At 42.1% G+C, this 24,450-nt stretch overlaps 1 protein-coding gene across 1 annotated transcript in view; it reads right to left on the bottom strand.

Annotated features, from left to right (window-relative positions):
* Positions 1 to 24,450, bottom strand: part of suclg2 (succinate-CoA ligase GDP-forming subunit beta) — a 50,472-nt gene that overhangs the window by 1,739 nt on the left and 24,283 nt on the right. Inside the window, exon 10 of the mRNA XM_088308885.1 lies at positions 4,527 to 4,647. Within this exon, the coding sequence (XP_088165011.1) occupies positions 4,527 to 4,647 (121 nt within the window). The remainder of the gene's footprint in view (positions 1 to 4,526; positions 4,648 to 24,450) is intronic.

Genomic DNA, 24,450 nt, shown 5'->3' on the forward strand with positions numbered 1-24,450 from the left:
ACGTTGCAGCTTAAGTGGGAATCCAGATATTTGCATAAATCCACTTCCAAACACTCTCAGGTTTCACATCACCAAATCTGCGCGTGTGTGTGCGTGTGTGCGTGAATGCTGGCGGTGCCCCGTCAGACTGATCAATACGACTTTTGTCACGACTTGCATTAGCGGTGCCACTTAACGCCTAAAATTTCATCTCTTTTGTCCAGCCGCATAATGAGCAATTCCAACCACTGTGCACTGCAAACAATCAATTCTGCAGTGCAATTAATTAGCACAAAAGCAGGAAGAGGTGCCTTGCGACGGGGGGGGGGGGGGGGGGGGGAGAAACCAAAACAGGAAGACAATAAATATTTGGATGTTCACATAGGCAAGCAGCAGTTTGTCATTCTTGGTGAGGGAAATTGTAGTTAGAATTCAAATAATTGGACAGCAAACTTGAAGGGGATTGGCTTCACATTACCAGAACATATCGCGTCTGTCATTAAAACCAATTTGATACTAAGAAAAAAACCCAACATGAGACAAATAAGACGGCGGAGGCCAATCCATAATTCATTCCATCCCGTATTGCATTAAAGACAAATGTCTACTGCGGGTGCATACGGCGGTGAGATAAAGCAAATAAACACGGCGTTGCTTTTTCTCCATCCCATAAATATTGATGAAGTGTGGACTGCGTACGGCACCGTTTCGCTCCTGCCACGTCTGTGTTCTCCAAGTGTGGGAACAGAACACACATTCACCTGCTATTTTGTGAGTGCGTGTGGGTGCGTGGGCGTGTGTGTGTGTGTGTGTGTGTGGGCGTGTGTGCGTGTGTGAGCTGATAGCACTCACAAATGTTGACAGCTCACAGCAGCAATGGCAAGGACGGAAGTGAGCTCGGAGTGTGTGCGACTCTACGTGTGCGTGTATATAAAACGATGGGTGTGTGTTCACCTGTGGCCACTAGGTGGTGCTGGAGACCGACTCTCTTGGACACATTTCATGCACGCAAGTCGAGGAAACAAATATGAAGGAGTTTTATTACCCCTCGTTTGTCATTGTCTGCATATTCCTTCCTTCTAGTCACAGCATGATGTCAGACAATGTAAATTATTGCTGACGTGTAATAAAGTTACACAACAAAATCAATGATTGCCTTTCTTGACACACGCCCGATACAGCTTTTTTTTTCTTCCCCCACGGACAAACCTCGACTGCAATCTCAAGTCCATTACTTTTGAACTCTTTCCAAGCTACTGAATGATGCGTGTAGTCAGCACGCTTCCAAGTCCGCTTAAGTGCTTTCAACGAACGCACTTTTCAGGGCACGGCCATACGAGACGGAGCAGTTCGCCTTGTGATATATTGCCAACTCACAAGCGACTTCCGTTGCGTCTCGGCTGTAATTAGCAAGCTTACTCGACTATTGTGAGAACGTCACCTTAATGTGTGAGTCAATTGCAGGGCGTCGTGTTTTCAATGGGATAATAAGGTTTGGGGCGGTGCCAAAGATGCCGCAGAAGAGTTTTGTTGATGAGGAAGCTCCGGATTGTGAGCCGGCATTCCGCTTTAGGGAGATGAAATTACAAAGGGGTTGGAATTGGTGAAGAGGAAAGCACGTCTAAAATTCTCCCGCTGTACAGTGAATGTTCGCCTTCGAGTTATGAGGTTGGGGGTTTGTCGGGGGACTTTTCATGCAAGTATATTTTAATAAAGGACAATAATCTGTCCGAACGGTGCAGTCACAAAACTATCAGGCAACATTTTACGCTGCGTGAAAAGTTAAAAACTCAACAAAAGCTCCGTCAAGATGCATGCCGAAGGAGTAATCAGGAGCCGATTCACGGGACAAAATTATCTGGACGCTTTGCATCTAAATCTGCTTTTTTTTTTTTTTTAATTCAGAAACAGACCTCAGCACTCAGGTTAAATTAAATATTTCTGTACGCTTTTGACCCCGACTGTATATTGCTACATCTACTTCTCAAAACACTTTGATCACCCGATGTCATCATACTTGTTGAGACGAAGTGTTAATCCTCATAATTATCAGTAACAAGCAGCACAGCGCGAGTTTTCTCCCCGCATCCAAAAATGTTTGAAATGTGCTCCTCCTCTTAACCATCCCGTAAGTCAAACATCAAATGTGCTCATCAGAATGCACTCTCGATACTCGTGAGCAGCGCACACGGTTTTTTCTTTTGATGTGCTGCCAGTCATTAAGCAGATGTTTTGTTGAAATATTGTTCAGACTTTTTGTTAAACACCTTTAAGCACGTTAGAATGACAAGGAATGGATAGCCAAATTTCGAGCTGAAATGTTACCAAATTTTTTTCATTTCTTTTTTGCATGTGAATGCAACGCATGGGAGTCGATTGAAGTGTATGTGCTGGACCAAACAATGGCAGTGGCAGACATAAGAAAGGACCTCTACCTCTAAAACAAACACAAAAAAAAAGACAAATGAAGCTAAGTCACTTTTCAAGGAGAAAGCAATTTTGTTGTTTGACAGGCGGTTATGAGACAAAGGAGGAAATTAATAGGCCAGGACCACAGCTAAGCCAAAGCCTTTCTTTACCTTTGTTGCTGAGCCCTAAGGGCTATTTTACTTTCTTTTTTTTTTCCCCTCACAGTGTGGCCAAAGTGGGCAGCAGAGTTCATTCGCTCAAGTCAGCGTGCGCGCCCAAGTCAATTCTCCGTCTTCCTCGACTTTAAGTGATCAAAGGAGGTTTATTTCGACGTTTCCACCCTATAAAAAGCAACCACATGGCCGTTCCTCTCCTCCCCAAACAAGAAGACGCAACTCTTTGGGCCAACGCAATCACGCCAAGCCATTTATTAGAGCTTTCCCAATTAAAAGTGTGCCAGTTAAGCCATTCTGATCCCGTTGAAGAGCGTCGGGCTGTGCCCACTGCCCTGCAGCCAGCCGAGCAAGCTGAGCCGATTGATTCCCACCCAATCTTCTTCGCAAGGCGGAAAGCCGAGACGTAATGACCCACAGCTAAAGTGTGAATAAGGCTCGAGCCAAACAAACATGCTTGGGACAACCACAGGCAGTGACCTTCTGGAATTGGTGAGACATCTAGGACACCGTATTTTCCGGACTATAAGCCGCTAATTCTTTCATAGATTTTGAACCATGCGGCTAATACACCGGTGCAGCTTTTCTGTGGGTATTTCTGTCACCAGTAGGGGCGCTATAGTTCAGAAAATGCGCTAAATACATCTCGATTTTTTCTCTCTCTTGGGTCTGTTCTGTTTTAACTCATTCACTGCCAGCCAAGGTAAAATTAATAATAATAATAATAAATTAGATTTCACGTTGGGGTGGAGTTAAAAGGCACTCTTTTAACAATCTGTTTATGTACCTCTCTCTCTCTCAATTTGTTTGGCATTCTCCACACGCGCACAGCTGCACGGGTTACATAAGCATACGCGGGTTGAAAGGTGATCTTATCAGTGCTGTCTCTACTCTTACTCTGGCCACCTCTAATGACGGCTGCGTGGGAATGTGACACATTTGAGAAATGCACTGCTGTTCGTAGAGAGACACAGGCCTGCAATGAAGATGAATAATCTCGTAGAGCAGCAATAACATTGTGGTTTCGAAGGTAAAATCAAGGTGAAAAATAGGTGGTTTTAGTTTTATGCTCTTGTTGGTAGCACTGATGTTATTAGTCGCAAAGTAGGAACACAGACAGGAAAGTGTGTTATGTTGCATTTCACGCAATGGTCCCAGCGGCCACGGCAGCCCCGTTTCTGGCATTGTGGACCAAACTGGATGGACGTGTCAAGTCAGATTTTTTTTTTTGTGGTGTGGTTGAGAAACTTAAGTAAAACGGGGCAACTGTACGAAGACCTGACCTGACATAAAAAGGCAGAACAAAACGGGGCGAATGCCAGCACACTGCGCAGTGTGTCGGTGAAAAACTGACTTTTGTTTTGGGGCATGAGATGCAGCGGTAAATTACTGGTTGACAGAAAACGAATATTATCAAGCATTTATTGCCCGACCCATGCTGCCCTAGTGCCCCAGTTAGATGCGTTTTGATGGCGGCGCTGAACAAAGTATGAAGTCACGCCCCGGCAACAGAGCCTCATTCAAGTGTGCCGTGGCCACGCATGTGCTCTAAAGCTGCCTCGGATCCATTTTGCAGCTGAAGAAATCCTCTACAATTTGGTGGAAAAAAAAGTGCTAGACTTTGATCAGAAAGTGAAAATCTTGAGGGAGCCCAACAGAACGTGAAGGGGGCAGAAAGGAACAAATTGTAGCGTTCCTTTGAGCTTCCGGGACTCAGCAACACTTTCACCTACGGATCGTCATGGATACCGAGATAGAGCATGACAAAACAGAGCAAGACTTGAATACGGAGGGGGGGGGGGAATCCAATGGCCTACGACGTTACAGGCTAATAAGGCACCCATGGCCATCGGAAACAAAGTAGAAAAAAAAGCAAAATCCTGGAAACATGAGTGACTTCCATCATCGTCATCCCCCCAAAAAATTATAATAGAATACGATCTCAGCGGTCTATCATTTACCTACCTTCAAGCCGGACCACCAGAGGCACTTTTAGGTCCAGCTCCCGACAGGCCTTGGTGATACCGTTGGCAATAATGGCACAGTTGACGATCCCCCCAAAGATGTTGACCAGGATGGCTTCAACCTGAAATTTAAAAGATGAAGAGGAAGCATCATTTGTATGCCGTACTTAATAGCATTTGCTAGAAGAACAAAAGAATATACCTGGAATCACAATGTATTATTATTATTATTAAAAAAAAAAGAAATGCTTCTGGTTAAGAGTGGTGGAAGAAATAAAAAATACAAGTGGCACCAAAATGTTCCAGCACTAGTGTCATAAAAACTATTTCAAATCCAAACAACAAGTTTCACTTTTAAAGTAATCATTTGCCCATCTTTTTCAGCTATGCCTTCATGTATTCTTGGAAGGATTCTTTCAGTATCCATCGTCATGGCAATTTGGATGATTGTGAAGACTGGGAGAAATAAAGATATTCCCCAACCATATTTTAGAGAATAGTTTGATGTTGTCCGCTTCAAGAATGATTTCGTTGCAAACGTGTTGTGCCTAGTCAACAACCGTAAAAAAAAAAAAAATAATAATTCTCTGCTGAGCTGGAAAAGAAAAACACACAAAGCGAAGGTGCATTTATTTCCCCATTTTCTGTCTGTGTTTACAATGTTACCAAAGCTTGGGAACACATTTGGATGTAATAAAATCCTGCGAAAATGGTTGCTAGCTCTTGATTTAAAAATAAATATATAAAAAAAAATAAAAAAATGTAAAATATAAATAAATAAATAAATAAATAAACACATAAAAATAAATAAATAAAATAAATAAATAAGGTTTGTTTTGGTGCACCACAATATAAATACAGTAAATTATATCATGAATATAAATAGCAAGAATTTTCATTTCAGTACTTACACTTGCTCGCTCTTGATTTAAAAATATATTTTTTTTTTCAACAATTTAAAAAATAATAAACAAATAAATAAGGTTTGTTTTGGTGCACCACAATATCAATATAGTAAATTATATAATGTATATAAATGGCAAGAATTTTCATTTCAGAACTTACGCTTTAATCAGGAATTGTACCTTTTCTTTTTTATTTTGCACATATCTCAATATCTACTTAAATTTAGTGTATTGTGTCACCTCTGCTGGTTAACAATGCAACTGAATTCTTCTGCCACCTTGGCGTCCACATTTCCTCAACAGCTACCAAGAACACATAAATGCATTTCGTCTCGACAAGACAACAGCCGAGTTCATTTGCTTGTAAAATAAAACCAGCAACGAGTGATTGAACAAACAAAGAAAGCAAGTGATTACAGAAACGATCTGCGACTTGATAATTAGCCTGGCTAGCTGACTGGAAAAGTAGACAGAGAACACACAGGATTAATCCTCAATGCTTGTTTATAATCACCGCTAATCTGCTAGTGCCGATTTGGACGAGCGGCTTGTAAGTGTCTCTCACACGTGTGTGCGTGTGTGTGTGCGTGTGTTTGCCCGATGCGAGTGTTTATGCTTGCAGCGTGTGGTAATGATGTTTACTGGGAGACGAGATCAAGGACTTGGATGGCTAATAGAGTGACAGTCAAGTCATTGTCCTTTCCATGCTGTCCAAATGAATCTCGGCTTGTAAACAGCACAGATCAGGACAGAGCACGGCACAAAGAGGCAATTGCATGTGGAGAAAAATGGACAAACAACTACTTCATGGTGATTAAGAACATGGGATGCGTTTTTTTTCCTCTTGGGCAGAATTTGGAGAGGACCACCTACGGCTCTAAAATGAAAAGCGTTTTCTGACCAGCGTTTTAAATGAGTTGAATGTCGTTTTTGGCTGAAATGATGAAGTCGCTTCGAAAGCCATTGAAGAGAAGAATCGCGAATGGGAAACTCATTGATTCCTTGCATGTCTGATGACTCCTAAAATAAGCGCCTCATTTTCAACGAGGCGTCAAGAGTGCAGGTGTCACCACAGAAATTGCAGGCGGTCAAAAATTCATGTTGATGATGCGATACAATATTTTGTCAGGTCTGAAAGAAAAGCTTCGCACATGGCGTTGGACCAATGAAGGCGAGGATTCCGGAGAGGACACAGCAAAGGGAGGCTATTGCGTAATGTTACACGGACGCAAAGCCAAAATTAGTAACATCAGAAAAAAAAAAAAAAAGTGATATTTTCCTCAAAACACCAGCCAGCCGTTTTGAGAGGCTGGACAAATTCGCCTGGCTCAGAAATACTATGGAAAAAGATGTTTTATAATATATGACAGATGCTTCGTGTGGCCCACGGAAAAATCTCTTGCTGCCGCTCTTGTGAGACAGCTGTCCAAAAACTAGAAGCCGGATTCCTTAATAGTTATGAGATGAATGACACAAATCTGTGGTTGAGCAACAGAGAAAGAAAACAAAAATAGCATCAAGCAAAGAAACGTAAACACACAACAACATTCTGCTGTTTCAAAAATACATGATTCTGTCAGCTGTGTTTTGCACTTTACTATGTGAGCATATTTATGAGTACGTCTGCAATATATTGCTCAGGGGGTGCAAGGTCAACATCACCGCTGTTGCTATTAGATTTTACACTGCCAATCTTTTAAAATAAGGGTCACAATGTAGTGCACGATCTCAAAATGACCACCTACCCCCCCCTCCAAAAAAACAAACAAAAAAAACTGTATTATTCTACCACAATAGACGAACTGGCTCCCCCACTAGGGGGCAGCATAGATTCAAAAGCATTTTTTCATTACCTCACTATCGGCAAGGTTCTGCTCTCTTGGTGTTTGCAAGCCATTTTTCAACCCTGTCTCGTTTGGGAAGAACAATATTTCTTCCATTCATGCGTCTCCTATTGACACCCATGTATATAAATGATACATACGAAAAGATTTATGTTGCTTGGCACAGAGGTAAGTGCTGTTTATAATAATGTGTAGGTGCCACACTTTTTGCCAAGTTTGCCTTTTTTTTTTTTTTTTTAAACTTGTGCTGCACATGCAGAGTGCAGAGTCTGTGGAAGATGACCCGGCTAGTAAAATAGGAAGCGGTTTCCAAAAGAAGGACTGAGCATTTGAACGTCATTGGAAGTGACTGTGAATGGAAGATGTGTGAGCGGAGTAATTTTTTATTTTTTGGTGTAGAATGTTGAAATGGATAAAAACAAATAACTGAGGAATTTTTTGGTTGAAAAGTGTGCACCTGTGGCCATTTTAGCAGAAAAAGCGCAAGGCTTTCGGGGGTAACAATGCCTCAGCGGGGAGCTGTCGGCGACGATCGGAATTTAAAGCTAATCTTGCTGATGTGACAGCCACGCCAATCACAAGTTCTGCTCTGCTCCATTCTAGATCTCAAAGTTCTCACCCTAAGATATGAAATAGTGCCAATCTGTTTCAAATATCAAACTCAGAGTACTTCTTGTCACAAGCCCATACTTGGCAGAATTAAGGATTTTTTTTTTTTAATTTATTTATTTTTTAACAAAGTTCAGCACATGTAAAAAAAAAAAAAATCACATAATGCTCCAACTTGCTCTTTCTAGGTGATCTTTGTGCATTTTTTTTCAGGCAACGCTATACAGCATGAGATGATGCTTGCTACCTGGGTGCCATGTGAAATTATTCAAATTTTACAAGACAGGATCATTGCTGTCGGCATTCCAAAAACCTGCCAAGGCATATTTAAGTCAAACTGGGAAAAAGATGCTACTACAAGTTCAACTATAAATTCGCTAGAAAGACATAACTATAGACGACAAAAAAAAAAAAAAATAATAATAATTAACAGAGATGGGCAATGCACACCCGTTTGTCATTATTTCAAGCGGAACAAAAGTGTAATTGTCAGTCTGTCAGTCCGTCATGTTATTTTAACGGTGCTTCCGTCGGTATATTTCACCAGTCCATCAATCATCCATCCGTGGAGGGGGAAAAAAAAAAAATCATAGCCCAACCGACGGAAAAATCCAACTATATCTCTACATCACACACTTTCTGCTCAAAGAGCTTTACACATATATACACTCAAACACAGAAAAGTCATTCTCAACCAGTGTGGAGTGAGAGATCATTAGGTGTGCTACGGAAAATTATCCATTGTCAAATATTTTGATAATGAATTGTCATCCAATTTTTGTAAATTATTTTGCTAAGTGGTGCGCCGTGATTTTTTTTTTTTCCGTTGTGAAATATGTGCCTTGGCTCAATAACGGTTCGGCTACACTATTTGTTAATCTGTTGCACCGTTAAGTACAGGCGGAGCACGCTGGTGGCTGCTAATCGCTGTTTTATTTGAATGTTTTGCTTAGTTTAACCACAATCCCGTCGTACGGTCACCAAAGGTGAAAATCTGGCGGATTAAAGTGCCATTCAAAGCTACTTTCCCATTTCTTTGCTCAAAAGTTAGTTGTTGTCTATCCTAAAAACATGATTGTAAGACACGCTCAACTGTCTTTTTGTTGCATATCGCCACCTACAGTACATTTAGAGTCAATGCAGTCGACTCAAGTAAATCGGCTGTTTGGACTCTCGATGATGACAAGCTCTCTTGAGACGGGCAAATCGCGTTTCTGTAAATCGGCAGCGAAACGGGTGCTCGTCAGCGACGGCCTGAGAGGTCCGTCGGTGTTTGACGAATACACACTTCCGTCAGTGCTGAGTCTGCCATGTTTTTAAAGTTTGCCGTCATTCGCCATTCGTCAGCAAAATGTCCATTAAGACAATCAAAACGATGTCAAGCAAGGTTCTTAGTTCCAAGTGATCATCTATTTGACCTTTTGCAAATAAAACATGAACACTTTTTGCGAAAGTCATCGTATTATATCCATAAACTCTTCGGGGGGGGTGACTCCCCCCCCCCCTCCCCTCAAGATTCAACCCAAGGATGGAACACAAGCTTTGTGTTCCTTTCTCATTCTGCCAGGCTCCTTTCAAGAGTTGTGCAAGCGTTGCTGAATTATCAGTCAGATACACATTTTCATGCCCATATCCCTGTTAAGCACTCTTAATCTCTTTGCAGGAAGGGACGAAAAGGGAGAGCCTCGCGTTGCCTTTGTTAGCAGAAAGCAGAGAGGGCTTCGAAAAAGGCCGGGCTGGAGATGGGTTTGTGTCCCTCTGTGGCCTATTAGGGGGCCATTGTTGCGTCTTATCATCAACAGACAGCCTGCACTGTCACCACGTGCTCTGGCAGGCCTTGTTTATTTATTTGCGATCGCCACTCTATTGCCCTACAGCCGCAGGTTAAATTTCACGACTTCCAAATGAAGGCGGGACTGATGACTCTTATCACACATCTTGGAAGAATGTGACTGCGGGTGTTTTTCCGAGTAACTGAGTTTTGATTATCACTTTTAATATCGTTTGTTTCCACGACTTGACCGTAACGTGACACATTTTCGACAGAGAAGCAGGAAAGGCATAGGATGTTATTAAGAGATGACAGCAAAATACAAATTCTTTAACAAATAAATCAAGTTGTTTATGGCGTGTAGAATATACAATGAGGTTTTAGAATTCCGGAATTTCGGCAAGGGTGAAACACAAACTGAAAAGACGCGCAAGGAAGGTGAAGTGAGAAGAAGAAATGTAAAAGGGTTTAATGAGAGGCAAATGACGGTGAAAGCGACATAAGCCACAAAACACACAGAGACAAAAAAGAAAAGCATTTATTTTCTTTATCGTTCTTTGCAGCAAAATGTTAGGAGTCAGCTGTAGCGGAAAATGCACGCGTGGAGCTCGGCAGCTTTGTCACTTTATCTTAAAATACCACAAAAAGTTGTAAACATCTGCGAAAGCAGCTCATCACCTCAGAAATAGAAACAGAAAGAACAATCGGCGCCAACATGCATCTCCTTTAACACCACTCGCTATAGAAGAATTCATTTTCTGTGGCATATTGCTTTAGTGACGCCATTCTTTGGATGCTGAAGCTCATTGTCAATTCCTCTTCAGCAATCGAGCAGACATTTTTGGGCCAAATGTGTTCAAATATACCGTATTAGTTGTAAATCTTTAGCACATCATCTGAGAACAAAACAGCCCCGTTCAAGGTAGCACTGGAGCCTTGCAAGCCAACACTGTTGGAGTGTGGTGATTGTGGGCACAACTAAATGTGCTGTATACGTTTTGAGAATTGTTTCTAAAAAGAATGCATGTGAAGACTCGGTTTAGATTGTATTCAAAGATCAAAGAAAGCTATTAGAACAGGCTTTGATTTGAAATACACTTCATATTTGGGGATTGGAAAAAAAATAAAAATAAAAATATATATACATAAGAGATTTTTTTTGCGTATTTTCTGAACTCTAGAGCGCCCCTACTGGTGAAAAAAAGGAAGCTACAGAAAACCTGCACCGTTGTATTAGCCGCATGGTTCAAAATCTCGGAAAAAAGCGTCTGATAGTCCGGAAAATACGGTAATTAGTTAAAAAAATATTCACCTTCACGCACAAAAATATTGAAGCTAATTTATTTTCAATACTATGAACAAAATTGAAAGAAAATTTGACGAGATAATCAACATGAATTTCAGGACACACAAAGGCCGTTGTTTACTGTAAATGAGCAATATTCTGCTTTGTGACATGTTTTTAGACTCTGGTGAATGAGCTTTGGATGAAATCAATGTGATGAGATTGCTTGAATGAAATCAAGTGTCAATTTTCATGCCTTTGAATCAGTGAAGGAGATTCAAACGAGTAATGCGGGTTATGTAAAAAAAATAAAAGATGCTCCTTCTTTATTGAAAATTTACCTTTAACTGTTACAAAACTGCAAAACTATTACGCCTGTGCAAATCTCTTCATCGAGTGGATATGGAAAAAGAGAGACGAAACAAACTCAGTCTGCATGAAAAGAAGGTCCTGGAATCTTGGAGTGAGGCGTACTGAGACCAACGGAAGACGATAGATGGAGAAGAAAGAAGATGGAAAGAGGTGATGGGAAGCGGTGCAGTCCCTGACTTCTATTGAAGACTAAGAGCGGCCCTGGCAAAGAGGGATAAGAGGGAAATAATTATCCGGCCAGCTGAAGCATGACAGGCTCCTCTCGGGTCTGGAGAGCGCGACTGAGCATTATGTCAAAGAGTGGCCATGTCACGAGCAAAGATACCTCTTGACAGACAGCGACGGCTTAAGTTTCACGTGATGCTCGGAAAGCAAATGCAACTGGTGACTGCTACTTGCCTTGAAAAAAAAAAAAGGGCCAGCAAAATCGCTAAGAACTTAAGCAATTATGGCGTATTCTCCTTCATTAATCGGCCTTTTTTAAAAATTTTTTTTTTGGGGAGGGGTAACTGCTACAGTGTCAGCAACGTCAAGTGTACTACCTAAATTTGACATTGCCATCATCGGCGAACGCGGTGGACGACCGGTCATCACGATGAGCTCACAGCGCAGAGGTCGTGGGTTCAATTCCGGCTCGGGTCTTCCTGTGTTCTCCCCCAGTGCCAGCGTGGCTTTTCTCCGGGTGTTCCGATTTCCCCCCACATTCCAAAAAAACGCTTTGGCAGGTTGATTGGACACTCTAAATTGCCCCGAGGTATGAGTGTGATTGCGGATGGTTGCTCGTCGTTGTTAGCCCTGTGATTGGCTGGCAACCGGTTCAGGGTGTCCCCCCAGCCAACTGCCTGAATATAGCTGGGAAAGCAATAAAATAAATAAAATCACCTAATGAGTTTTGACACCAATTCAGTGAGCAAAAGCAATGACGACAGTCAGAACTTCCGCTCGCGCCGCCGCTAAGAGACAAAAGCAATTGAGAGGTGGCCAGCGTGACTGAGGGAGCGACGGACACCTGCAGGCAGCGGGACGTCTGTCATGTCAGTGAGAGATGTACTGCTGCTGCTCACCTCAGGCTATGAAGATGTCCCTGGCCCTCAACACACGGGCACAAATGGCGCACATGAACACAGCGCTTTGCAGCCGACTGGACAGAACAATTGGCGCCGCGCTAGGACGGACATATTATTCATCTCCGGAGGGTGTCATGTCACCGCTGACAGGCAGACATAAATATTCGTCAACCCCTTCACTGCGGGTTAATGGTTGTCCATCAGGCAGCCGTGAGACATGCGGGAGGGTGGGGGGGGGCACATGGGTCTGGTGTGTAGACGCACGCAATATGGACACCGTCATTGAAATTGCAAGGTCACCCTTTGGAGACTTGAAAAAACGATCGGTGGTAGGTAAGGTAGGTGCGAAAATTGCTTTCCAGAGCAAATAGTCAGCGAGGTTTGGCGACGTCTGCTTTGCCTCGACCAAACTCGGAAGCAAAGTCCTAAATGGAAGCAATGCCTGGCACATTTACAGGATACAATCAACTGGCGGCGGAATATTAACGAGCCAACATTCTTCGGCTTTGTTCCTAATGTTGCATGCCTTCCCCAAATTAATTTATTGTAATGTATGCACACAGAAGGTCAATTAAGCAAATAATTCCAGTTCAGATTGTACCGTGATCTTGGGAGCCAATGAGCCACTGAAAGGGCAGATGGGTGTACTTTGCAAGGCAAATTATCGCCCCAACTTTTTTTCGTTGACACTCCCACACAATTTACATGTTGACTCGCAAGCGAGGCTATACCCTCTCAAGTTTGACGCACAGCCACATTTGGTCACCCGTAACATCAAACCCAATTAAAAAAATACAAATAAATAAATAAATAAACAGAACTTGATTGTTGAGACAACGAATTCCTGACGTCAAGGAGAGTTCACAGGTATTGTTCGCATTTACCGACATTCCACGTAAAACAAAGACAATTGTCAGCTTAAAACTAATCAACATGTCTCACAGTATACAGATGTCTCAGGTGTGAGATTTTGAAGGTGCAGATCATCGCATTTTTGCACGTATAGTGCGGAAAGCAATCGGGCAAATGAATAAAACGACTCGGGAGATGGAATTAAAAAACATGTTTCAATTGAATCAGAAAGATTAGAGGTCGCATTAATGGCGGGAAAAAAAATGAATTCACCCCTGAACCCCACTCTTGTCAGCGTCATCGAAAAACCAACAACGCTGTTGGGAAGGAACGGTTACTTTCCCCATGTCAATAAATCTTGACAAATAGAGAAATAGTTTTCTCTCAAATGTAAATGAGGATCTTTTTTTTTTTTTAGCTGTCTTTAAAGAGAGTTGTGTAACAAATGGCTCCAAATGGAACATTTTGCCCTGCAGACATTTGATGGCGCCCCACCGAACAGAAGAGCATATCAATTAGTCATTAAGGTTTTTGCTCAGGTATTAGAAGGCTCAGCGAGAACCAATAAAAGCCTCAAATCACACGCACTACGGGAAAGGTCCCGCAAGCAGACGAAGGTAGGGCGACAGACTTTGACGAAATTTTCATAAATGTCAGTCTACGAAGATCTAAAAAAGAACCTTAACATGTCAATAAATATGGACTTAACGGCATTTAAACTAAGTCAAGTTTTGTAGTTTTTATTTTTCAAAATTTTCACACCATTTCACCCCTTTTTTCTATAAATGAATATCTGTTTCAGATATCGGTTCTCGGCCCCTATGACTTAATTAACTTATTGGCCTTGAAAAAAAAAAAAAAGCACATCGGTCTATCACTAATCAAGAACCCGCCCAGTAAGAAAAAGACAGGTCTTTCAGTTCTCCTGCGTGCGCCTCTCCACGCGAAAGAAACTTACCAGGCTTTAGCCGCTGGTGCGTTATTAATTAATCTGCAACTCCAATTCAAAATTGCAGCACAACTGGATAATAGTCAGCCGCTCACGACAACGATTAGAACCCAGAACACTGAGCGAAAGTTCAGTCTGGTCTATCGCAAGGCGGTGGGGCCATACCAGAACTAATTCGCTACAACGCCTTTAAAATGACCTCACTTCTCTCAAATGCACGCACACTCGGAGCACATGCAAAGCACATCGGTCACATCTTTTACATTCTGCCTGCCAAAGTAGTAAAACTTCCATTAAATCAGTTTCACAGGCCATAAAACCCGAGTTCCTCCATGTTCTCCATTGCGGCATTCAGTGAGCTGTGAAAGGGTGCCACACTTGCCTCCCCTCCGCCCACCTCGGCTCACGCTCTCCTTTCGTTCCTTAAGAATAAACAGAGAAACTCCCATCGTGCCACTCCATCAAGCCACCGTCCCATATACCAGTCGACAACAGATGGCTCGGACAGGCTGTTTGTGTGTGAGCGTGCATGTGTGTCAGTGACAGCAAATGGAAGTCTTCTCCTGCAAGATGAGCTCCAGTGATTACAGGCTGAGACAGTTTTCTAATTATTCTGTCAAGCATCAATCCTGTGGGCTGAAGCAGGCCATCCTGCGCCCTGATGGACAATGTAATCACTGCGAGAAGCCCCGACGCTCCCACGCCCACCATCCTGGGCTCGCCGTTCCTCCAGTTTTCCTGACTCCTGATCGTACCGTCTATCTTTAATCTCTGTCCTTATCTTTCTAGTCAGCGCTCACTTAGGCTGGATTTACACTGCAGCTCCAAATGCCTCCTTGAAGTTGAACTCTTATATCTATATCGGCGTGGCAGGCAAAAACGAAACAATAATAAATAAGAAAAGACGAGATCCTGTTTCATTTCGCTGGCTCGCCCACTTCATTGATTTTAAATGAGGGTGACCTCCCCCATTTGCGTTGATGAAGCAGGTATTGATCAGCGATCAGTGTATTTCGAGGATGTCAAGCCCGCATTGAGAAGGTGCATCTGCTCCGTCTCGTAACGCAGAAGTCACGTTGGCAAATAACCGACACGCATCCGATTTTTATCTGCATTTCTAAGAGGCTTGATTACAAGCCAAGGATATCGGATTAATTTAAAGCATCCACTTCTCTCGTTTTCTCGTTACTGTCACGTGTCTATAACGTGCCAATCCAGACGTATTTGTTTTCTGTCAGTGGTGTAAATAAGGTAGTAAAACAAGCAAAATAAATGAGAAGCACACGTGGGAGTAAAGAAAAGCAAAGCAGAGGATGAAAGTGCGGTCACAAATTGAAACCTGATCACAGATGGTGTCTTGCTGCTTAACGGGGACGAGAGATATTCAAATAAAGGTGCTCAACTCATTCACTACTAGCCAAGTAAAAAAAAAAAAAAAATGGATATTTGACGTCTTTAGCCGTCAATGGCAGTCAATGAGGTTGTAAGATGCATTGTGTTTTTTTTTCAATTTTTTTTAAATGTTCTTTGATGTTTTTTTCCCCATGTTGTCTTACTTGAATATTGAACCCAACTAAATGATTCATTTTGAACCGATGTTTAAAAATGTAGTCTATTCCACCGAGCAATGTTTTTTTTTTTCCATTTTCGCATTGAACACACCAGCCGTGCGACCCACACACCAGAAAGACTAGTACAAAAACATGTGCCCACTTGAAAAAAAAAATATGGACATAGAGCTGCAGTTGAATAATTTAAACTTGGAATTTGTGTTTGAGGCGGAACCCCCAAACTTGAATTGGTATAAAAATTGTGTGCGAGTGCATGGAGACAGCATCACTCTCTTTTTCTTGGTGGCAATGTTGAGTTTATCCAGTGCAAATCTCTAGACTATCCGCAGCGTCATCTGGCAGTAGCAGATACTGACGGAGATAACAACCCTGCTCAGGCATTCCGCATTGTCTCTCCTGCTTAGTGAACATGGCAGATTGCTCGAGCGTCAGATTGTCACGTCAGTCCAGACAGCCAACGAGCATCGCACTGGCTGCTGCTACGGATTCTTTCTTCTGGCTGTCACGTATCAGAATGCCGGCAAAAATAATGTATGGATGAAGGAACAGTTTAGCAACATGATGCTCGACATAGATGTCATAATGCAATACGGGACTGAAAGGCCCAGCGCAATGAGCTCTGTATTAACTCCAGTGTTGCGTCTGCGCGGTTCCTATTACATTCGAGCCACATACTGGACATGAAAACAAAAAGTCGGGGGAATATTACTGCGCAGATATCAGGCGGCCGATGTTACAAGCGAAACTCATCATCCCGCCATTATGCTAGATAATATAGACATAGGAGAATCACAGAAGAGGGCAGTATTGAATCAGTCCTAGAAAATTCAATTACGCCTGACAATAATCTCCTGCTCGACTGTGGCTGGCATGTCTAACAAAGGGATAAACACCTACAACATGGACGGAGGGAAAGTCGGGTCAGCGGAACGTGGAAATTCTCATCAACATTAAGAATACATGAATGATCCTGATTGGTTACCATTAAGGTTGACAAGATTAGTCGACTAGTCACGATTACATTGACTATCAATTCATTTCAAAATCAACATCGACGGAGACCTCACAGCCACGCTATGCCGACCGTGTTTTTCCAGCACGAGACAGGAACAAGTGGTCTGTGATGGCGTCACGATCTCAAGTCTCGGGGTGGTTCTCAAACTTCTCAATGACTTGCAAACCTCGTCGGTCTTCTTTGTGTCGTCCTATACCCGTCAGTCAAAGAAATGAGCTCATCTACGAGGTGCAGCAAAGCGGTTTTGTCGTTTTGCTTCCACGTGAAACATAAAACTGGCATTGACAATGTGCCATCTTTGAACTTCTGACTTCCTAACAATATATTAGCCTGCGCTATAAACTCCAAATCATTATTGCTCATCATGGATAAATGCCCGAGGAACCTAATCACGGCTGCTATCACAATACATCAAATATCTGCGGAGGTAACTGTCTTGCCATATTGCAAAGACGTTGACTGCAGTGAATTTTAATTTGTTCCCTTGGCATCTCCTTGTTAGCGGTGGGATGTAAAATGGATGCAAATAGATGCAGGAACTTGCTTCATTGCAGCAACTGACAATCTTAAGTAGCAACATCAAACCGAGAAGAATATTTGCAATAAAAAACAAAACAAACATCCAGTACTTAAAACGACGTCCTTTTTGGGAAATAAATCAATTTGCAATGCCATTTTGACTGCCACAAGACCCCCCCGAGGGGATCTAACAGCCCAATTTGATGGCGGAGTGGCGCCCCTTGTCCGCACAGTGTGAAGCAGGTGCCGCCATGACAAAACACTCCTGGCAGCAATAAGAGAAGCCAGTGCGCAGAGCTCAATTAGCTGGCGCTCCAATCCCGGATCCTGTATTGATTTCCCGCAGATAAGGAACGCCGGACAGGGGGAACACTCAATCAGACACACCGTTGGGACTTGTCTGTTGGTGCGAGAATCCACAGGGACAAATTGGACAAAGTGACAGGATGCAGGCAATGTATTAGCAGTCCATTATCTTCGTCCATATTGTTGAGTAGGCCGAAGGAATCCTGCCGTCTAATGACGCTAAACAGAAACGGATGTAACGGTTTTGAAACATACGAGGCAATACGGAACTAATTCGGAAAGCGACGGAGAAGGAGACGGATGAGACAAAAGTTCTCTGAGGGGCAAATCAATTTGACAAGTCTTCAGTTCCCTTGTGCATTTCCAGACAATCCCCTCACTTCTTCAAATTAACCTTCAAAAGACAAATGCGGGCCTGTATGTGTGGCAACCCTATTAATTCTTTGCTCCAGCCTTCCGGGAAACTCAAGCAAAAGGTACCTTGTTACTATTTTCTGGAAAGCTGGTTCACCAAATTGGTAAATAGAATGACTTTAGAGTGATCGAAACGACGGTTGCGCAAATTTCAACTCATGCTATATAGTCTGGCATTATGCTGTGGTGAAATGCGCCGTAAAAATTTCATATTGTATCCCAGTAGGCATTATTCTGTTGCCCTTTGAGTTGCTTTTCCTTAGATTGTGCCTTCTTGCAAGGCCAATTAATGTAGACACTCTCACCTTTTTGAAACGGAGTTAATAAGTGTGATATACACTTTTGAAATAAAACATTTGTTTCCAAATTCCACAAATTCTAAGGTTTGGTCATGTGCCATAATACTGACCTTTGAACCCCCCCCCCCCCCTTTTTTTTAAAATTGTAGCCATTTACAATTTTTCACAAATCCAATTGTGATTTAAAAAAAGAAAAAAAAAAGCAACAAAAAAAAAAAATCACTGTTAACTCATTTACTACCATTGACGGCTAAACACGTCAATTTTTTTTTTTTAACTTGGCTGGTAGTGAACTTTAAAAATAAGATTTAACCGCTGGCACTGACTTCCCAACATGCCAAAAAGTAACTGCACATCCTGTCAATGTACTGCCAATTTATCGAAATTCACTTTGAGAAAAACTGGACTGATCCAACAAGAAATTTAAAGGGTAAGTCAGCTGCCAAACTAAGTTCTATGCACCTTCACTCGTCTAAACGTGGTATTCTGATGAATATTACGTTGGTGGGATATGAGTTATAAATGCATCAGTTTTTTTAGCCATCTCATGGGGCGACCATTTTGTCACTAGGCCTGAGCACCTGTGATGTCATTTTCAGTCGACAGCCCTGAGACTTATTTTGCTGCTTAACTTGTATTCCGCTAGTTCCGCGAACATTAGTGAAAGTGTATAGAACATATTTGTGGCAAGAATGTCTTTGGGTTGACTTCCCCTTTAATACCTATGTCAAATTATGTGACATTTTGACATAATTCCCAAAGAAAATCCAGACGATCTGCAACATTTGACAGCTCTTACATAGAGTGGCTGTGACACTTTAGCACATCACAACCCCGAAAAGCGCCATATAAATCTTATGCATTATTATTATGATTACTTCTGCACCTCATTAGTTGCAGGAAACGGCTTTGATGTCACTAGTTCGACTGAAAAAGAAACAACGATGACGAGAAATGAGTAAAATAATGTTAGAACCAAAAGCAACACCATGAAATAGCGGCGGAGAGACTGAACTGTCGGAACCAATAAAACATTTGCAATACGTCCATTGTCAGTTAAAATGATTGAATTATAATTTACTTGATTCAAAAGAATTACTACTAAGATCAACGGGGCCATTTGAAGTCCACACATTCCACATATTATAGACTTTGCTGTGGCTGAGCAATTGCATTTTGACCTATGACCTTCTCTCTGATGCAGACATAATACAATGCATTGAGTGTGTGTCGATACGTAGCCATACACGGACGAATCACAGCCCCTTTCAAATACATGACGAGGTCACAGGGTCATGGCCATCCAGCAGCCTCCAACATCTACTTTCCATATCACTGCTGTGATTTCAAATGTACCGTATATAATTGTTTCCCATTACAAAAAAAAGAGTAGGCTTTTAATGCACTGTAAGCAAATCTGCAGAGAATAAAAAAATGGATGAAGTCGAACTTCTCCCTTGTAAAATGGCTAAACCAATACAATGGCTTTGTCGCAGGTGAAAAATAAAAATCGCCGAAATGAATCACAAAGACAGCTCATTCTCCTTAAAGCACACAACGCCACACACTAACTGTCACAATGGTAGATTGTTGGCCACACTCAAAACATGCGCCCGCCCCATATTTGGTTCGTGTCTAATATTCTGCACACCGGCGATGAACTCAATTATTGTGGCCGGTTATTTTATTCTTTTTCTCCTATTCTTGTTGGCTTGCATTGCTTGTGTTTACAACACAAGGGACCAAGCACCCCCCCCCCCCCCCCCTCACAGGGCCTCCGCTTCAGGCGCAGTGGTGATTTCGCATTCGGAAGAAGCCAGCTTATGATTTAAAGTTGCGTTGTTCCCACAGCGGAATATCACGCATGGGGTTTGACAGACAACATAAACATGCACGCTGCTGCACGTGTGAGTGAGGTGCGTCGTGCTCCCCATTACAAGCTTGTCCTTTGGAATGTTCGAAAGACATATCATGTGAAGTGAAATGTGGCGACGCGATGTTTCTAATACTACGTTCACGCCAGAGATGCAACGACACTTCAGCACGAGTTTCTCGTGGGAGTTTGGAAGCGAGATACAACAAGTTATGCCGCTTCATTCACGCCACGCCGCAACGGTTAGGCTCCTCCCCCTCTGACAAAAAAATAAATAAATACAAATGTGAATGAACATGGATAATCAATCAGGTGGCCACTAGCGGTGGTAAAACGTAGCTAATGCTAAATGCTACAGCTATCGTGATTCGCAGTCCAACATCTATAAACACGTAATTCCATTTAATATAGGTGTGGGTGGGCAAACTACGGCCCGGGGGCCACATGCGGCCCGTTAAACGTTTTAATCTGGCCCGCCGAACTTGAAATAATAATAATGTTTGATTTTCTAAATACTGTGGTTTTTCAAAAACAGGTATTTTGTGTTAATGCTTTTGTTCACGTTCATTTAAAATTAAATGGTTTTTTTTTTCTCAGATGAGGTGAGGTTACCAACACACTCCATCCATCTGCTTCTAGTCCGGCCCCTCTGGCAAATTTTAGAACCCATTGTGGCCCGCCAATCAAAAAGTTTGCCCATGGAACTAATGGAACTTCCTGGCTCGCCATTCTCCAAGCCTGACCCTTTTCTGACTCGGCAGTTCTATGCTGCCCTCAGACTGCAATGATTACTTTTCCCCGCATTGGTTCTCCACGCTCTCCACAAAGAATGCTGTGTTTGTGTTCTTTGCGTTATATAGTCAGTACATTCTCGACACCAATTGGCTATTGTACCGCTATACAAGTTCCAGTACCAGAACTGCTCGCCTCCACTCGAATCGCCTCAAACACGTCAATCGTGCCACCCAGCACGGATTCGCACTTATCTATGCAAATCGCATTGACTTTATTCGTCATCGGATCGCGGGAATGGTTCAATTCCGGTTTGGTCTGACCATAGCATAATTCATCCGGTTCTGGGTGCAGCGACTTATTTCTCACCGTAGACATAAATTAGACATGGTCTTTGGTAGCTGTAAGAGGAACAGATAAAAAACAGAGGTTGGAGGGAAGTAAAGAAGGCGCCTTGCATTGACTGTAACAGGATTGAATAAGATGAAAGGCGACAGCGAAAAGAAAAAAAACAGAATGATGCAAAAAGGGGTCAAGAAAGGAAAAGGAGAGAATGAGCAGAAAAGAAAAATGCAGCCAAGTAGATGGCGGAAGATACGATGGGGCATATCTCTGGATCTCGACGTATGAGTCATCATGTAAGTATATAAAAAAAAAAACACTCTTAGAAGGAAAACAGCTATGAAATATAGTAATCATAATATGCTCTCAAAGAAGGTATAAGAGCTACCTGGTTCAAGAGGGCCACTGCAACATTGAAACAAATCCAAAAGGAGCACATACGAGATGAAGAAAAGGCATTGACGTATGAAGCCCAAAAAAAAAAAAAAAAATGTGACGTCTATTGAACAGAACATGGCATGCTCAGGGTACAGGTCTAATGATAGTTGTCAAGTCGTAAGAGAGTGAGCATCAGCGCATATAATTATTTTGAAGAGATACTCAATGCCAGCAATTGAAAATGTTTCGTTCTCAACGGCATGGTCATGCAGCAAAATAATAATGCACGCAAATAAAAAAAACACATTTCAATATTTACCCGTGGGGTGGGTCATACAGATTAATTAATGCTTGAGTGACACTCCAACTATCAGCGCAGAACATCCTTCCCAAGTTACGCGAAATTAATTGTTGTTATTAATTGCCTAATTTGGAGATTTCATGCAGCGTATCTTCAAATGTGAAAATCTGGCAGTGATGACAAATCTCAATGATGAGCAAGCGGCAATGCTTGAAAGTGGAAAATAAAGTCCAAAATTATTTTCGCAGGGAGAACATCATTTTGGGGCGCTGTTGGTGCGCAATAATGTAAGACTTTTTTATTTTTTTTTTCTCACCCCGTCCCCGAAAAGTAGTGATTTTAGAGCTGCGACAAATTCCGCCCGACAGCGATGAAATGTATCTTGTTGTTGCTGAATATTTACAAACGCTGTAATGTTTTTTTGATGCAAATAAAGCAGCATGATAAGCAGTAACTGGCAGATACAAGTCACATTCTCGCAAATCCACACTCTTGTGATCGTGAAAAATGGTGCCCCCGTCGGAAGCCATCTTTTAAGGTTAATTTTCCCGAATAAATTTAATTCCCCTTTCAGAGTTGGAATTTCCAAGTGCTTATTCTATATTTCATATTAACCGCATTTCAGTGTGTGACCAGGTTTACCTTTCTTCACAAATGTCATTATTGAATCAGATCTATAACATTTCAGAAAACAGCTTTCAGGCCTCGGAACAAAATGGATGTTGAGTTGGACAAATCATCCATTTGTCAATTTCTTCACTGCAACGGCACAAGGCAATAAAAGGCTTATTTGGTATTTTCTGCCTTCACCAGCATCGTGCCTACAGGTGACGTGAAGTCATCGTCTGTACATTGAGGAATTTGGTGCGCAAACATTCCCCGGCATGTGGCCATGGAGAGAGTTGTGCAATTTATTGTTGGCTGGAAAACAAATCTGCGTGCTTTAAACACGCTATAGGCCGAAATACAAAAAGGTGAATGAAATGAAAGCTGACCCAAGATGCAGAAACCTGTTTCAGGATTACTTGGCAAAAAAAAAACTATATTTTCCCCTCACAGTCCTTCCCCCCCACATGTTTTCCCTGATTGTCTTCCCATAAGAGCAAGGCAATTTTCTCAGCTTTTCAGCCTCCATTTTCTTTCACAAAATAATAATGATTAAGGCAATAAATGCTCTAATGGCAGATGGAAGTGTGCGGAAACATAAAGGGGCCTTTGTCATCTCGGGCCACAGTGTCTGCTATTCGGTGGCAGCAGTGCACTCATGTCACTTTCACTCCTCTAAACACAATGAGCTTGAGACATCAAAGCCAGAGACACAGTCGAGAGGGCGAGGGAAATTTTTAAAAAGGTAACGACGTGTGAGATTCAGAGGGAGGGATTAAAAAAAAAAAAAAAAAAAAAAAAGACCGCCACATAATATCTGTTATTGTGCTATTGTGAAGCATCATTACAGGGAGACGTGGAGTGTAATCGTGAGCTGAATCAGTTCGGAAAATTTCGGAACGGCCCCTCCGACGAGAAGCCGAGTGGTGTTTTGTTGTTGGACTTCTGTGCTCGTCAAGGATTGTCCACAGGCACCGACCAGCTGTTTTTGGAGTTTGGGCATGTGATGTTGGAACGCTAAGCGGTGATTGGTTGTTACCTGTGCCCCTAAGCGACTGTAATACAATTTTCAATTGACGCCAAGTGACAAAATGGAAACCACTTGACATGGCTAAAAACGGGTGGAATTTGCGGCTTAATTCATAATATATCACGATGTATGTTAGGAGGAACGGAGTGGATCTTTTTATTATTTTGATTGCAATTTATTAATGAGAAAACCTTGTTTCAACTAGTGGTGCCGCACAGAACATAATATTGTAAAGAAAAGTTTGGACTTGACTTGCCCTTTAATTTGCTCTTAATTTGAAAAGAAAAAATGTACTGTTCCTGTCACCAACACCCAAACATGAAACGCTAACGCCTCCTACTGGCAGAAAAATGACCGCAACACAAATCTATGACTCAATGTTTTACACTCATTTCAACTTTTAGTGATGGGAAAATGAAGTTTCAAATTTGCTTCATGAGCCAGCTCTTGTATTTTTGAGTCCTCTAGATGGCACTGATTGTTTAAATAAAGGGTTTTTAAAAATGGCAATTCATTGTGCTTTCGGCCCTATGTTGAACAGAGAGTGCCATCTAGAGGAGTCCAAAAATACGACAACTGCTTCATGAAGCGCATTTGAAACTTCATTTAACCCATCACGAGTGGATGTATCTTTTGCGGGAGGTGCCGAGGACTAAGCGGAGCCTCAGGGGGGGGATCGCGCCTTTTCTGTTGCCGCTCCTTCCCTATGGAATGAGCTTCCATTAAATATTGGGCCGTTTGAAGACATTTTTAATCTTTTGCTTTCGACTCAACATGAGACTGTCGCTTATGGCATCTATTGTAAATGTGTTTGTGTGTTTTAATTTGTGTTCTAATTACCAGCTAATTTATATGACGGCATATGGTAAGCGCTTTGCTACAGCT

The sequence above is a fragment of the Idiotropiscis lumnitzeri genome, chromosome 11, assembly GCF_059441095.1.
Source record: "Idiotropiscis lumnitzeri isolate Australia: NSW breed Sydney's pygmy pipehorse chromosome 11, RoL_Ilum_1.0, whole genome shotgun sequence".
NCBI lineage: Eukaryota > Metazoa > Chordata > Actinopteri > Syngnathiformes > Syngnathidae > Idiotropiscis > Idiotropiscis lumnitzeri.